The sequence below is a fragment of the Falco naumanni genome, chromosome 7, assembly GCF_017639655.2.
Source record: "Falco naumanni isolate bFalNau1 chromosome 7, bFalNau1.pat, whole genome shotgun sequence".
Taxonomy (NCBI): domain Eukaryota; kingdom Metazoa; phylum Chordata; class Aves; order Falconiformes; family Falconidae; genus Falco; species Falco naumanni.
Genome location: NC_054060.1, coordinates 43,957,037 through 43,972,738, shown reverse-complemented (window position 1 = coordinate 43,972,738; position 15,702 = coordinate 43,957,037). Strand labels below are relative to the sequence as shown.

The 15,702-nt window shown below is 35.2% G+C and overlaps 1 protein-coding gene across 6 annotated transcripts in view; it reads right to left on the bottom strand.

Annotated features, from left to right (window-relative positions):
* EML5 (EMAP like 5) overlaps window positions 1–15,702 on the bottom strand; it is a 113,834-nt gene that overhangs the window by 49,935 nt on the left and 48,197 nt on the right. For all 6 annotated transcript variants that reach the window (XR_005828802.1, XR_005828801.1, XM_040600083.1 and 3 more), the window contains exons 12-18: window positions 15,521–15,627; window positions 15,011–15,129; window positions 8,269–8,455; window positions 6,349–6,454; window positions 5,133–5,226; window positions 3,010–3,110; window positions 957–1,159 (exon numbers count right to left, since the gene is read on the bottom strand). Coding sequence is in view for 4 of the 6 variants with exons in the window: in XM_040600083.1 (XP_040456017.1) it covers window positions 957–1,159; window positions 3,010–3,110; window positions 5,133–5,226; window positions 6,349–6,454; window positions 8,269–8,455; window positions 15,011–15,129; window positions 15,521–15,627 (917 nt within the window). In the remaining 2 variants the exon portion in view is untranslated. The remainder of the gene's footprint in view (window positions 1–956; window positions 1,160–3,009; window positions 3,111–5,132; window positions 5,227–6,348; window positions 6,455–8,268; window positions 8,456–15,010; window positions 15,130–15,520; window positions 15,628–15,702) is intronic.

Below are 15,702 nucleotides of genomic sequence, written 5' to 3'. Positions count from 1 at the left end.
CACTGTAATACACAGAACAACAGATGTTATGAATGAAAAGATCAGGAGCAACAACGTGACTGAATTCTCCTCCTGATGAAGGCAGCACAGTTCTGTACAGTCCATGTACACGTGCTGGATTTAAAGGTTCTAACCAATACGCTTCTACCACATTAGAAAAAATTAATTCACATACTGAACTGTTTATCTTTGTATTTAGCCTCAATAACCCTTTGGCATTTCACCTCATTACTCCAAACCAGACTTAGACCACTCACAAAAATTGTTCAAATATATGCATATTTGTGCCATTCTGTCTTCAAAAATTATTTACAACTATTTAATGAAGCAACAGGTATACTTAATACCAAATAATTAATACTTTCTTTTGGAGTAATTAGTTCTTGCAGTATAAATAACATATGCTTTGTCCAAAGCTACTATACTGAAACTCAAATACTAAAAGGTAGAGTAACTGGGTTTAACCTAGCAAACCATAAATATACACATCACTTCAAACATACAAGTGATCTAACTGGAACACTCACTGACATAAGCTGACAATCAGGAAAGAGCACTTGCTGATCTACAGACTGAATGTTCTACTAGTAGATGGTAATTACAGCACAAAATAGTAAGCGTATGATCTTCCTCTCTCACAAGCTCACATACTGCATTAAACTTCTGGATGCTTAAATCAGAAAGTACTTCTACTTATCATAAGTTACTATTGTTACTTTAGTAAAAGGTCATGAAAATTACTGAATAAGATGTTGCTGGACCACAAGGGTTAGAGAAACAGTACGCTACATAACAAGAATTAGAGACATGCATAAAACACTATTTTGAATCTGGACCTCACAAGGCTCTTCTGTAATGGAAATAAAGCCATGGATTCCTGAATTTGGGAAAGGTCTAAATTCACAGACTTTTTTGTCCAGACATCAAAAAAAAAAATAAATGAGCAGTTTATTTACTTTTTCCAATGCGTGCATGCTGAACACAGGACCATCATGTGCTTTGACAGTTTTTATGAGAAACACATCTCTCCAAATACACACATCCCCGGTGGAAGTTCCAGAGAATGCCATCTCTTCAGTCCAGCCATATACTGCACACATCATTGTATCGGTTCTTCCCAATGCACCTATGCAGCCCTTTCTCCCAATTAGTCCTCCTCCTGGTTCAAACAAAAAATAAGCCATCAGATGTTTGCTTGGAATTATTGTCCAAAAACTACAACCTTACCCAGAGTAACAAGTCCTTTTCTTCTAGTTCACCGGTGCTCCCCAAAAAATTGAACCTGAGAAGAGTTCTCACAAAACAAAATTTTTTCTACCATTTGGCATCTTTCAAGAAAAAAACCTTACTTTTAACTCACTACTTGAATATGTACATATACCCACACAGACACACAAAGAGAAAGTGCATTTGTAAACTCACATCTAAACAAAAAGCTTAACATCTACCACAAAGTTCATAGAAATTCCTAATGAAATTAACTTGAAAAAAAGAAGCTTAAATCTTGACATCCCACCCTTTTCATGATATGCCTTCAGTGAGAGAATTTCTGATTTTATTTTTAGAGGTTTTCTGTATTGGCCTCTAGATGATAGAAATGTTACAGCTGCGTAAATTTTAAAATTCTTTGAAATACTATATCTAAAATCACTTGGCAGGTATGAAGTATAGTAACTTCTGGCTAGAAAGTCAGATTTATATTTTTATGACCCTCCAAGAAACTTCATACTCAGAGAAACAGAGAAGGTCCTCAGGACCTGACACATCATACTGTTCTCACGCTTAGAGAGGCAATGTCTCTGAACCACTATGCCATCACTTGGCACTGATGGAAATTCAGTCCAAAGCATATACTTTGGTGTCACTTCTCACATCAAGTGCACCTGCTCTAGCACAGAATTCAGAGCCTTGACATTTGTTAAAGTGCACTGATACTCTGCTCCTCACACTAATACTGCTAAGTGTGGTTGATGGTGACTGCCTTGCCCAGTGTGCCATGGCGGTTTCACACAGATGGGCTGTAGCATTAGAGAAATTTGATTCCTGCTGACTGAGCAACGCCAGAGAGAAAAGAAGCATTTTAAACAATTTCATTTTAATCAAAATCACCATCTCCAGGCTTTTATCATAGTTAAGATTTCTTTCTAAAGATTTTATAGTAATTTGTTCAGTAAATACTCCAACGCACTTTGTTCTTTCTATAGATAGCAAGCTTAAATATTAAAATTAATAATTTATATAGACTTTGACAGCTTGCTCTCAGGCAAACTTGGTTACTTTCTGTTGGAGCCAGAACTGAGAAAACTAGTGTCATTTTTTCATCACAGACTTTTCTCTCCACAATCAATCTTTACCAGGGACTCATGTGAGTCGATGTGCATAAATTCTGCACGAATAATTAGAACTTTCTTAGCAGATAAGCTAGTGTTCTGTGGCCATATATCTTTACATATGTTTTGAGCTTTGAAACAATGAAGTTCACACTCCTCAGGGAATAGATTTTTCTTCAAAATTTTTCAAGCAGATAAAGCAAGCTGCTTTATCTTGGGCTTTAATTGTCAAGTTCAGCAGAGTTATCTAAACAAACATGTCTCAAATGGCACATGTATCCTCTTCCAGTACTTTCTCTGAATTTTTTGTATGTGGATTTTTATAATCTTAAGTTTATTTACATCTGTGCCTCTTTATAACATACATGTTCTGAAGGTCCTTCTTCCAAAAACCATTCTATGATTTTAGAGCAGCTCTAACATTTTCAGATGTGCTATATTATTATTAGATATAAAACCAGTAGGAAACCCAGAGTCCTTTCTACCTATGTAGCTCTAGCTCCATGGAAAATTGATCTGAAAAAGAATTCCCACTACTGCCATAATGCCAATTAACGTTATTTCTACTAGGGCAAGCTAACTTAAGAGACATCTAGAAAAAACATTTGCCTTTAATGCATGAAACAAAGTATAAATACTGCTTCTCTTATAGTATAAATAACAGAAAAAGTTTCCTTACCTGCTCTACGCCAGAATTTCATGTGTTTAATTCCAACTGTAATCAATTTATCAGGCATATAAGGATTAATCTTAACCACAAAAATTTTATCTTTGCTTCCTCTGAAATGCAAAGCAAAATATTTTAAATAAAAATATAACTATTCATATTTTAAAATATGTTATGGTTTGAAGGTTTTTTGTTAATGTAAACCTCCTCTATTTTGTTAACATTTACTTCCAAATCTTTAACAATAATTTATTAAGAAGAGGAAGAAAGTCGATGAACCAACTTACTGAGTCCGGTTCTACTTTCTATTTCATTACCCTTCAGTTTCCAAAGTAGGCAAGTGATTATGCTACTTCAGCAATCCACTAGGTGGCATTTTATTTGCATAATAATATGTATTTCCATTCAGGTTAGTATATGCCATTTAGACCTCTGACAGCTCATAATTAAACTTACAGGTGTAAAGTTGTAAATCTTGTTTGAAAGTCTCTTGTTTTGAAAATAAATTTCTATTCTTATCCACCTTTAATTAATTTTTCAGTTTTTCTTGTTGGATTAAAATATATGCTGCTACATCCATTTTAAATAGAAAATTTCAGTTGTTTCCAAAACCATTAAAACTTGTTGTAAGTTTTAGATTTCTTACTATGCTTCTATAAAACCAATGCTTTTCCTCAGTCCTACAGTTTGAAAAAGAGCTTTCAACTGTTTGCTACCTATGCAAGGAAAGAAATGCTTAACAGCAGGTTTTTTTTCTTTAAAATACAAAAGAGCCTCTAATGCCTAATTTTTGCTCCCTGTCCAACAGTGGCAATAATCTTTTGCCTTCCATCATTTTCAGACCACCGAATGAAATAGTAGTAAAAGCATGAACCACTTTCTTTCCAAACTCACAATGTCATCTTCAAAGTATAGATGCTGCTCTCAAAAATTCTGTTCAATTCCTTTGAGTAGGTAGGAGGAAAAACACTCCGGAAACTTAATCCAGTATAAACTGGTTAAAGTTTGATTCAAAAAAAGAATTAAGTGAGATTGGTGGGTTCAGAGAGTAAAGGAATTTAAAAAGGGGGGAGGGGGCGCAACACTCAAACCAAAAAAAAAGGGGGGGAGGGGAAATCACATAAAAAGCAGACAAATGAAAGGTCCAAACCATTACCTTCAGAGAAGCCAAGCTAACAGGGCTTCTGACAAATAAAGAAGAGTACTCCTTTCCCAGTTATCTACATCACCTATTCAGGATTTTCATTCCTCAGTGAGTAAGAAACTCAAAGTGTGTTTAAAAAGAAAATTAGAATCAATGTCATTGAAGAGCAACAATGAACTTAAGGGATAAAAAAGAAGTTGCTACTTTTAAAATTTTACCTGCAGAGAATAAAAAAATCCCTTTCAAACCTACCTAGAACAATATTTAGAGTATACATACTGAATCCAGGCAGATTGGAGGAAAACCAACTCACATTACTGCTCTATTTAAAGCAATAGTTCCTTAGAAAAAACAAGTCAAAAACATTATTCAACATTACAAATAAGATTCTATCCTGTGGATTAAAACTCTATGTAATAAACATATACGAATTAATCTGCACAGAGTCAAAGAAACACCCAAAATATTTAACTTTTGGAAGTCATTTAGTCCAACTTGCTGTTCAAAGCAGAGATAACTTCAGAGTTAGATCAGGCTGCACAGGACTCAGAAAGGAAAAGGAAAGAACCCTGAAGAAAAGAGAACTGAGCAAAATCACTGCAAACTACAATCCCAAGAAAGATGTGACCTCTGATGAAAAGGATGTAAAAAGCAGAGCATATATCACCATCTCTGGAAGGGCCAACAGAAGCACATGGAGTGAGTTTTAAAGAAATTACTCCTGACCACATCAAATAAATGTAAAAACCTCATATTCTATGTCTCCTTTCTTCACCAGTTGAGCTGTCACTGTAATAATCTTTGTTGACACGATCAGAGCCTGTTTTTTCTTCCAAAGAAAGTTTTAAGGCTGTGCTGTTATCACCTGTATTACTTATGTGATACAAATAGCTAATTTTTAGAGAACTATTATTCTTTAATGAATACACTTTACTTACTGTCATTTGAAAGCACATTTAGGTGAAATTCTAAAGCAAAGTTAAATTCCTACCTTACTGCTGAAAGCTTTTCTCCTTTCTTCCAATCCCACAGTACAATAGTGTGATTGTCATCTATTCCAACAGAAGCCAATCGTTTCCCATCCGCTAGAAAAATAAATTTATGATTAAGAGAGTAGATAGATAACATTATGTTGCAGTAATAAGAAACCATATTAAAGAATATTATAACTTCACAAATATTATAAGAAGAATGTACAAAGAGGTAAATATTTGTATGATGTGCTTAGAGGCATGTCTGTCAATCGTTTGGTCTTAAAGTTGAGTGATCAGTTGAATGGAGTTTAGGACATCATGTTACCCTGTCTAAAAACTGCACTTCAATCCTCTGTGTTTGTATCAAATCCTTTGTTCAGCTAGTTGCTGACATAGTTGCACAAAAACCTTCATCACAGATTGTACTGTGAGAATTTTCTGTTCACTCTGAAAGCCCCTGTTAATTTCTAAACAGGAAAGCATTGAAGCAATACCATGATGTTTACGAGATATCCTTACACTTAGTAATAGTGTGACATCTATTTCCCATCTTGGAAAAGGAGAACCAAATAAAGGTAAGAAGCATCAAAGACCCCAAACTACTCATCTTTGTGATCACACATTTTCACTGCGAGGTTAGAGATCCTATTTAATACGTTCAAGAATGAATAGAAGCCATTGGAGAAGAGGAAATTTAATACTGGTACAGGAATTCAATGTATGGGATGTAAATATTTCAAAAGATTTAACTGACCGTCTCTTATTTTCATGTAAGGTGAAGAGAGAGGCTAGGTTGCTTCCCAGAACTCTGTAACTGAACTTCCTGAATTTATTGGTGTGCTACCCAATTGGCTTGCAGAATTTAATTTAAAAAAGTGCACACATGATCAACTTGCACAAAAATTTGCTTAAACGGTAGACATCGCACTCAAGATCTGTGCACCTGCCTCACAGAGCCAAAAGAAATTGAAAAGTGATCAGCTCAGCTATAAAACGGTACAGAATCTGTTCTTGCGTTTCCTGATGTGCAAGAGTCCACAGGAGCTCTTTTTAATGAACGATCACTTTAAGACAGACTCTCTCATTTGAAACTGAGCACTGCAGAGTATCTCTAATAAAAAAAATCTTCAGTGTAAAGGAATTCCAAATTGCTCATTAGAACTGATTAGCTTGTACTTTCACACAGAAAAGGAAAATTATAAATAAATAAATAAATAAATAAATACTTATTACCTGAAAAATCAACAGCACAAACACCGTACTGGTGATAGCCCTTTAATACTGAGAGTGGTTTTATTGTTTCTGTATCCCAAATGTGTATTGAAGAATCACGACCAACCTGAAAGTATACACATTTATAACCATTTTTTTCCATTTCTCAGTTACTTCACACAGTTATTTAAAAGTATAATATTGAAAATTACTTTTTAAAGTATTTGAAAAAAATTACAGTTATAAAACTTAGTATATAAAATGTAGTATTACTTCTGTCTGGCTAGCAGTATGATTCCTTCTCCTAGCTGGGGAGTGGTATTTGTAAAGCAGCTCTTTCTTCCCTCCAAGGAACTTAGGCACATTAATTACAATAACTAGAGTCCTCTTGGGGAAGGGGGGGGGGGGGGCGGGGAACAGCATGGGCGGAAGCCCTTCACTGATCTCACTGTGGCATATTTATTCCATCAATTCCCTATCAATCATTCCTTGTCTAAAAACACAAAAAGTTATTTTTATTGCTAGTATGTAAGCTACTCTGTGTTTGAGAAATCCAAGTGACTTCTGTTCCTTTCTGGTGTCATTACAAGTGCCTACAGGTCACATTCTAATGCATTGATACCTGTGGACTATTCTCCACTAGAATGGCACCAACGCAGGTAAATAGAACTTGGTAAGAAATGGAATACAACTTATTCTTTTCAACTCTGTACAAGCATTATTAGTCAGCATTTACAAGATTATTTGCTATTCCAAAGGTTTTGCACCTCAGTACACAGAAGAGGGCCGCAAAACCAGAAGAGCACTCGCCTGTGCTTAAGACCAGGGGAAGAACTCAAGAAAACTAGGATCTATTTCTGGGTTTGCTATAAACTTAGTATATGGTATTTGGAAAGCTTTTCATAACATCCACTATCAGGAAAACCTGAACTAGTGTTGCGTGGGGAATTTGATGACTGCATTATCTAATTTCTGCTGGTAACGTAGCACACAACAATATATAACGTGCATACATAAAATAGGATATAATGAAATATATCTTTTTGTTGATAGCATAAGGTATTTTAAAATATAGTAAATCCAGGCACATTTTTATTCATAGTTTTTACTACTCCAAAATTAAATAGAATCAATTCTCACATTTAGGGCTTTAATTGCTGAACTCGCCTGCAAAATTATGTTAATCTCAAACATTTTTACACAAATAAAGGGCATTATAAGCAAAAGTTTATTTCTATAAAAAAAATTCAGTTCATATGTTCTCCAATTTATTATATAATAAAAAACACAATGATACTTATAATTTTAAAACCCTGAAAGATCAATTCAAAACCTTCAAGTCCTGCTGTATAAACATTTATTGTAAGAGATGTTTGTCCAAAAAATTGAGTGAAAAAAAAATTACCTGAAATTACTGTCTGGCAAAAGTTACAATGAACTATCATAAATACTTTAGCAACATACGTACCTGTATACATATACAAATAGTTAAATAATTTGATTATAGGCGATAACAAAAAATGTAATGCATGAAACTGAAACACCAGAATGTAATAACTGCTAACTTCTAACACAAGAAAGTAACTATAACATAGCTAACTTCACAACTAAGCTAAAAAAAACCCAAAACATTTTAATTTCACATTTCTTCTACTTGTTATCATGAAGCAGCAACACAGTACCGAATAAAAAATATCAACCTATTCTTAAAAAGAGATTAAAACCCCGCCACCTATCAACTACAGTCTCTTATCAGAATTAATATAACGAACTGGGAAAAAAAAGCTTATATTGCAGTTTTTTAACATGATTCCATCTGCAACAGAAATGCAGTCCTCCACCTGAATAAATGTAGACTGGACTTTCTTCCTCCAAAATTGGCTTTTCTAAATACGGTAGTAACAACTTCAAATTCTTATTGTCGATAAACACGCATCCTACCTGGCCTGTTGCCACATAGTCCTTTAAGGGATGAATAGCAAGGCAAAGAATGTCATCATCATGACCTAGATAAAAGCGCTGCGTGTTCTGCTGTCGATTGTACACCACTCCCACCGCTGCGACATGGTATACAATTTCACCCGTCTGAGTGTAAAATAAATTGCTTCGACAGTCGTAACCTCTGTAACTAATAAAAGAAAAAAGTTTGTTCATCAAGGTCATAACCACGTATACTGAAACTTTGAGACAAAATTATGCAAGATGCGTTTTGCACACATCAAAACTCAGATTACTTACCAATTTTGTGTTTTGGTGTTTTAAGATTAATAACATATTTTCTTTCCCACAGGAACACCAATTTATCAATTTCATTTACTATTCAGACATCAGTACTACTAGCGTTAGTTTGAAAGTGGCTGCTATTTAATAGTTACTCTCCACAACTAGTTTAGAAGAGGAAGCAATAGTTAGTAATTGTTGGGCATGCAACTTGTAATTAAATGAAACAGACAAAACCAGTACTTCGGACACTTTCTATCTCTTACTGCTCAAAAATTAGGCAGCAAAAGTTTCCACAAGAATGTGGACAACATAGATATCATAAAACTCAAAGTTTCTGGAAACTTGCTAACAGAAAACAAATGTCTGGGTTTTATTCCAGATCAGTTTATTTTTTGAAGGAAAACCTGTCTCCTTTCTGTACTGATACAGCAACTGGCATAGGCTGGCGAATTTCCAGCTGAGGCCTGTATGCACTATCATGGTATATACATTTCCTCCTAGGTGTGATTAAGATTAAGCATCCCAGAAATACCAAAGGGTGGCATCTTCAGAAAGGCTAGGGTCCTACTTTCAGAAGTAATTTAAGAGGTTCAGAAACCTAAAAAACATTAAACAAACAGCAATTTTTAAAATAGTGTTTTTAAAAATGCTGTTGTTGCCATTCAACGCAGATAACATTTAAAAGATGTTATTTGAATTCCTTCCTTCCTTTCTTCTGATATATATACAATACACTATATTCATGACATATCCTGTTTCTATTAATTCTCCAGCTAACCTCTTTCTGTTCTTATGGATCTTCACTAAATCAACTTTTTAATTATTTTACAAAGTTGCAGGCAAAATGTGGTTATTTTTCTAAATACATAGTAAAATTTACAGGAAGCGAATGACACTTGAATGTGTTTGAATTGGCCATGAATTATCTTTATTTAAGGATCATAAGGCTCTACCCTGAGTATTTTTGCACTCAACTTTTAACTGAACTAATTTTTAAAAGAGCTCTGAAGATGTTCAACAAGTCATTCTGGGCAAATAAAATAACTAAACTTTCACCATCAGCAGCTGCAAACTATCAGAAATCTCCAATGTCTATGTTATACTTCTCATTATATTAATTTATTTGCTTAATTACAAGCATGTATAAACAGAAAAATTACATTATTTTTAAGAAGAAAACGAATGCAGGATCTTTTTGCAACACTGCAGTTGCAGGTCTTTATGACATAAGACAAAGAGCATCTGTACACACATCAGTAAGTGTCATACAGCAAATTGAATGGGATTGCATGAAGACAACTACTGCATATGAAGCACTTAAAAGGTTTAAATGACAGAAATTATGCAGTCCAGGTAGAAAAGTGTTTCATAAAATTATACATAGTTTTCCTTGCATACACAGTGCAACCATATGCACTGATTAAGCAACGAATCTTTAAGGCAGCTGACCAATTGTAGCTCAATGAATACTTTTCTGAAAACTCCAGCTGTTGATCCATGTTCACAATTACTAAACCTGTGCATTACTGGAAAACACCACAGCACATACCTGAAGCAGGTCTGAACACACTGTATTTCTGTTGGCTCACCTACACTACACATAATGGTACTTATGTCAGATCATATGTGATTAGGGAAAAAATGCTAAAATCACCTCACAAAACTTTTAAACAGGCCAGCAGATAGTCCAGGTCCATTTGCCCCAGATACAGAACGTTGCATTTCCCCTTTCTGAAGTTCATGAAATTCATCCCTGCCCATTCCTCTAGCCTGTCCAGGTTCCTCTTGATGGCAGCACAGCCATCTGGTGTATCAGCCACTTCACTGGATTTTGACTGTCTGCAATACTGTGAAGTCCAAAGCTGGGTCTCATTAGAGCACTAACAAGCAAATTGAACTTCTTAAAGTTCAGCAAAAACTGTTAAAGCACAGATATAAAAGTTTTTAAATAAGCCTCCTTCCAACCCACTGTTTAGATTAGTACTCACAGGCTGGTTCTTAACTTCAGGTTTGGTCCCAGCCCAGCAATTTTTCAGTGTCTCTTGACTTACTGTCCCTGCAGTCTCTAGTAAAATCTCTTTCCCTTAGGTCTGAGGCTCAGCTGTATGTCTGCTCCCTGCTCTTCTCCAGGTGACCAACAATTTAGACTCACAACAAGCTGCAGACTCTTCAGTCATGTTTTGCTGTTCCTCCACCCAGATCCTTCACTAACAATTCCCCCAGCAGCAGCAACATGTGTAGATGCTTTGAAGCTGATTTCTGCCTGATCCAAAGTGCTGCCTGCTTGCCCTGCCTGGCTGCATCCTGCTTTGATATCCAGCAATTAGTTTTTAAAGAAACATAATATACAATGACCTACAGTAACTATGACAAAAGAAAACAGAAGTAACTCACAGTATGTAACATCAAGAGTTTAAGGACATGACAACATTCAGTGAGGAGCAGGGATTATAAAGGCGGGCACAGTGCCGAAGAGGATATCTGGACCTATCAATGCTCAGTTGTTTTCCTCTGGCTTCACTCTGCACTGTGCTCTATTAAAAACCGGATTTCCTTTGCAAGCACAGAATAATAAAAAAAAAATGCTGACTACCCTAAATGAGAATATTTTAAAAAACAGCTACAAAAATATGTATGCTGAAATAAATAATGCTTTAGATGAACAATTTCTTACAAGTAGAGCAGTCACCTATAAAAGTAAAAAGCATTAAGACAGCAAAAGGGTCTCAGATCCTTCTACCTGCAACCCTGAAACTCAGAATTTTCCCAGCTTTTGTATAACAAATGCCTATATACCGTAAGGTAAGCATAGCGAAACTGAGTAGTTAATGGCACATATATCACAGGACTACCCAAACATCCAAAACATATCTAGGATGCAGGAAAACAGTTCTTATTACTCATACCTATAACTTTTATGATCAGAAGTTTGAATTTTAGTTCACTTCCTCCAGTAATTAAAAAAAAAAGCGTAGAATCAGTTGTTTACAATTAAAGTAAACCACATTTTACTGAAGTATCAAGCAGTGCAAAGACATTGTGTAAACCAGTTAAACACAACTTGTCTTTTCCACATGCCAGTTTACTAACTCCCTGACTACATAGGTACTTCTCACCAGAAGGATAAAGTGATGGGCTTACATAGTCCAAGCAGAGATGAAAAGCAGCATGTTTCAGTGTACAAGATCATTCCCTGAGAATATGCTACATAGTTCCAAAATATTTATATCTCCATATTATTAAACCAATTTAGAACCAAGATTATAAACTACTCTCGGAAAAAGCATGAAGAGAAATACTATCTTTGCATGCAGAAAACAAACCACAGAAGTAATTTACAAGGCATCTTGATTATCAACTAGAAACAAAAGAATAATGAAAGCAAGCTCTGCATCACAGTTACTGGAAAATATATAACAAAGCACAATAAACATAACACTGCTTTCTGCAGTAATTGTTATTTTCAAGTGGTCTTCAGCAACAGCTAATCCAGGACTGATTCAAGTTAATATGACAGTAACTTTCAGAAGAAAAGATAGCTACCTCAAAACTATGTAGAAAAAAATATTTGCCACTACCAAGGTCATGTAGAGCAGGGGCTGGATTCAGTTTGAGATTAAGACATGTCAGTGCAGCTGTTGACATGTGCGTTAGATACATTAACACCTATACTTTAATCAACAGTGTTCTAATCAATGCAGTCAATTGAACCTGCAGGGCTACCCAGCTGACCAACCAGTCAGCATTTAATTTTACTTGAGCCAAATCACTCCTTATGCTCCACTGACTAGTGACTGAGTATCTACTGACTGACGGAAGTTCAGGCGCACACATCAACCCACCTACTTCTAGGCACACAACTCTAAATTCTTTAATGTGAAGCTGGATCCCACCCACAGTTGCAAGTCATGTATCTATAGTCAACTAAGGGGCAACTTCACAAGCAGTGTCTTCTCTGGGAAAAGACTCAATGTCCATAGTTTGGCTGAGGCTGTAAGAGTTTCAAAAACTGTATGTTACTCTTCAAAGTATATATAGGAAATTTCCAAACATAGTAAAATCCTTCCCCAAAAATCTCCAGAACCAAATGTCAAAATAAACTTGGTTGAGGTCAGTCTTTAGCACAAAGGTAGAGGCTGTTGGTTGTGTTTTTTTTAAGAATATTTTCATATGGCAATAGTGTTTTCTCAACAGGACCCACTCATAGCCTACTCCCTCTTCAGATGCTATTTGTAGCCCTCTGGTAGGAATCCATGCAAGGTATCACAGGATTCTCATTTAAGAGCATGAGAAATCCCATGCCATCTTGAAAACACAAGCAAATTTCATCTTACAATGTTTGTCAGTTCAATGAATATCCCAAAACTAGATTTTGCTTAAACGTCTTGAACAGTAAAAACCAAACCATTCTTGTGAGATTAGTAGCATAGCACTGGCAGAATACAGGACGTAAGTATTACACTTGCATCCTTATTCCCTGCCAGCAAAAAGAAAGTATGATAAGCACTGAGTTTGAAAAAGGGGCTCCTCTGTTCCTCTGAATATCTCAAAAGATGCATCCTTTTTATATTTCTGAACCACCACCACTGCCAAAGACATGGCAGAAAGAAAATACAAGAATAGTCAAGACGCCAAACTAGTACACCACTTTAATAACACGTTTGTGATCGTGACTGCATCGGATCTCTTTAGAAAGACGCACTTAAAGATTAACCTGTTAACAGGAGTTGCTTTTTCATTGCCAAATTGCTGGATTACATACTCGGCATTATGGTTTTTATACCCTTCCAAAACAGGAAGTAACCAGAGGTTTAAAAGATTTCTTACAGGTTATGAAGAGATTTTTTTTAAAAGTTCACCTTTCAAGGCAGTTGACAAATTCAAAACACAAAACTAATGTGCTCAAAAACAAAGAAAGGAAAAAGGGCTTCCTATTCCCCTAGTTCAAAAAAGCACTACTTCTTACACTTTCAAGGAGCATCCAAGACATTTCCATTGCAGCTAAAGAAAGATGAAGCAAAGCAGACTTCCTGAATCAGCGAATATGCCTATTACTCACTTGGATGTGGGTCACTTTAAAGTTAACAGCCTGGACACTGAGAAAAATCTGTTGTTCAGCATGGATTCTTCATTAGTTTCCTTGATGCCCATTGGGTAACCAGACAGAACTCAACTGGACATTCTACTTCTGGTCATTCCTGGATATTCTGGTCAAGCTTCACTTCTGTTGTGAAGGAAATAACAATAATCCCAAAGATCCAGGGCCCTTGCTTGTGCTACATCTTCTTCAGGATCATTTGGTTTGGTTCTTAGGCTAAATTTTAAAGACTACACACAGCTACCCACCTTAATGCATTTTCTACACAGATACAAAAATCTTCAACTAAGAATTCTGGAGCACCAAAAATAAAATAAAAAAACCAACTCTGTACCAAACTTCCCAGTTGTCATTATTTCCAAAGCTATTCCTCAGACTCCATGTCTTCTACAGAAAAAATTGCTGAGTTGAACAATTAACTATTCTTAGTCAATTAATTTATTAAGCATTCCATGTGGAGCCCTTCTAAAAATGTTTGTGTCATTATAGACAGTAATTTATCTCCTCATTTAAATATCTCTGAAAAGAAGTTGTATTCCTGCAAAGAGGTATCTTTAGAAAGAAAAACACAGTATTACCTGATTTCCAATGCCTTAATTTAATAAAGGCTTTGGTTTTGCTTTGTCTCAAGGGAATTTATATTTCTGATTATTATTTACATATAGTAACATCTACTGCCAGTTTGCTTTAAAACACCTCATCTTTGTACTGATGAAAAAGTCTTCACTTATGAAAAGTTATGTGAGACTACCAATCCTAAAAATGAAATCATAAGATTTCAAGGATGCATCTGAAAGTAATTTTATTAGTCAAATTAGCACCAAAAATAAAGTGGAACTGAATTCTAACACACTTACAGGTACTATTAAGAATTAAATTTAATACCTAAACTAGCAGAGGAACATGTAAATTGTTTCAGATTAGGTACAGACAGTTCATACTTTTTTTTTTTAATAAAACACTGGATAGAAACACCACCTAGTACAGAACCCAGTCATCTTCAACTACACCAAGTCTCTGCCATAGCTTCCAAAATAATACACCAAAAAACTATTACTTTTCAGAAACTGAAAAATATGGGTGATAGCTAAATACTATATTTAGTAACCTCTATTCGAACAATAAGTATTAGCTAAAGCTTCAGCACAAATTCACTTCAGAATTCATGTTCATAATTCATCTAGCTTGGCATCAAAGCTTTCTATTAATTTAGTGTAAATTTATTTTTACAGAAATAAATAAAACCAGTAAATTACAAAGCAAGTGACCTAGAAGTCTTTCATAAGATTATTGAATTATAAACATCAATCTACAAAACACAAAATGTAGCTTGTATATTTTAAAGAAACCTAGTTTTCATACCCATGAACAAAATGTAATCTTATACTGTTCCCTGGAGCTCGCTCTCGTCTCTTAGAAGCTGCACTTTTTCTTTTTTCTTTGCATTGCTCTTTAAGTTGAGGTAGATCTTCTTTGTAAACCTTTAAGAAAGAGCACACTTATAAATTAAGAGATTCAGAAGAAAAGCATGTTTCTGAAAATTCAACTACAGTAACCACCCACAAAAATGTTTTACTGACATCATTGAAAAAAATCTCCCAGTAACTGTAGGTGGCTATTGTATACTATAACTTGCTTTTAAATTACAACCAAACCTCTACTACAATGAGGCAGAATACATGTAATCACTTCTCCTGCCTCTGTTGTATCTTACTGTTTTGAACGCATCAGATAATAACAATTCTAAAGGTGTTGGCCTGTTCCTGGTTCAGATCTCAGTCTCTCCAGTTTTCAGATTTTAACAAGTCTTCACAAAAGACCAACTTAAACACCGGGAAGCATTCCAACTGCCATTAAAACTAAAATCTTTACCTGTCGACGATAGGTGATCTGTGTCTCCTGTTCAATTTCAGAGTCCAGCTCTGGAACATCAGACTGATCTGAATCTGATTCATCACTATTAGAATCAACCAGAGTCTCTGCCAGCAAGAAAATAGAAACAGAATATGAAGCAACCTAAGTAAAAAACAGAAAGTGTTTACGGTAACTGCTTA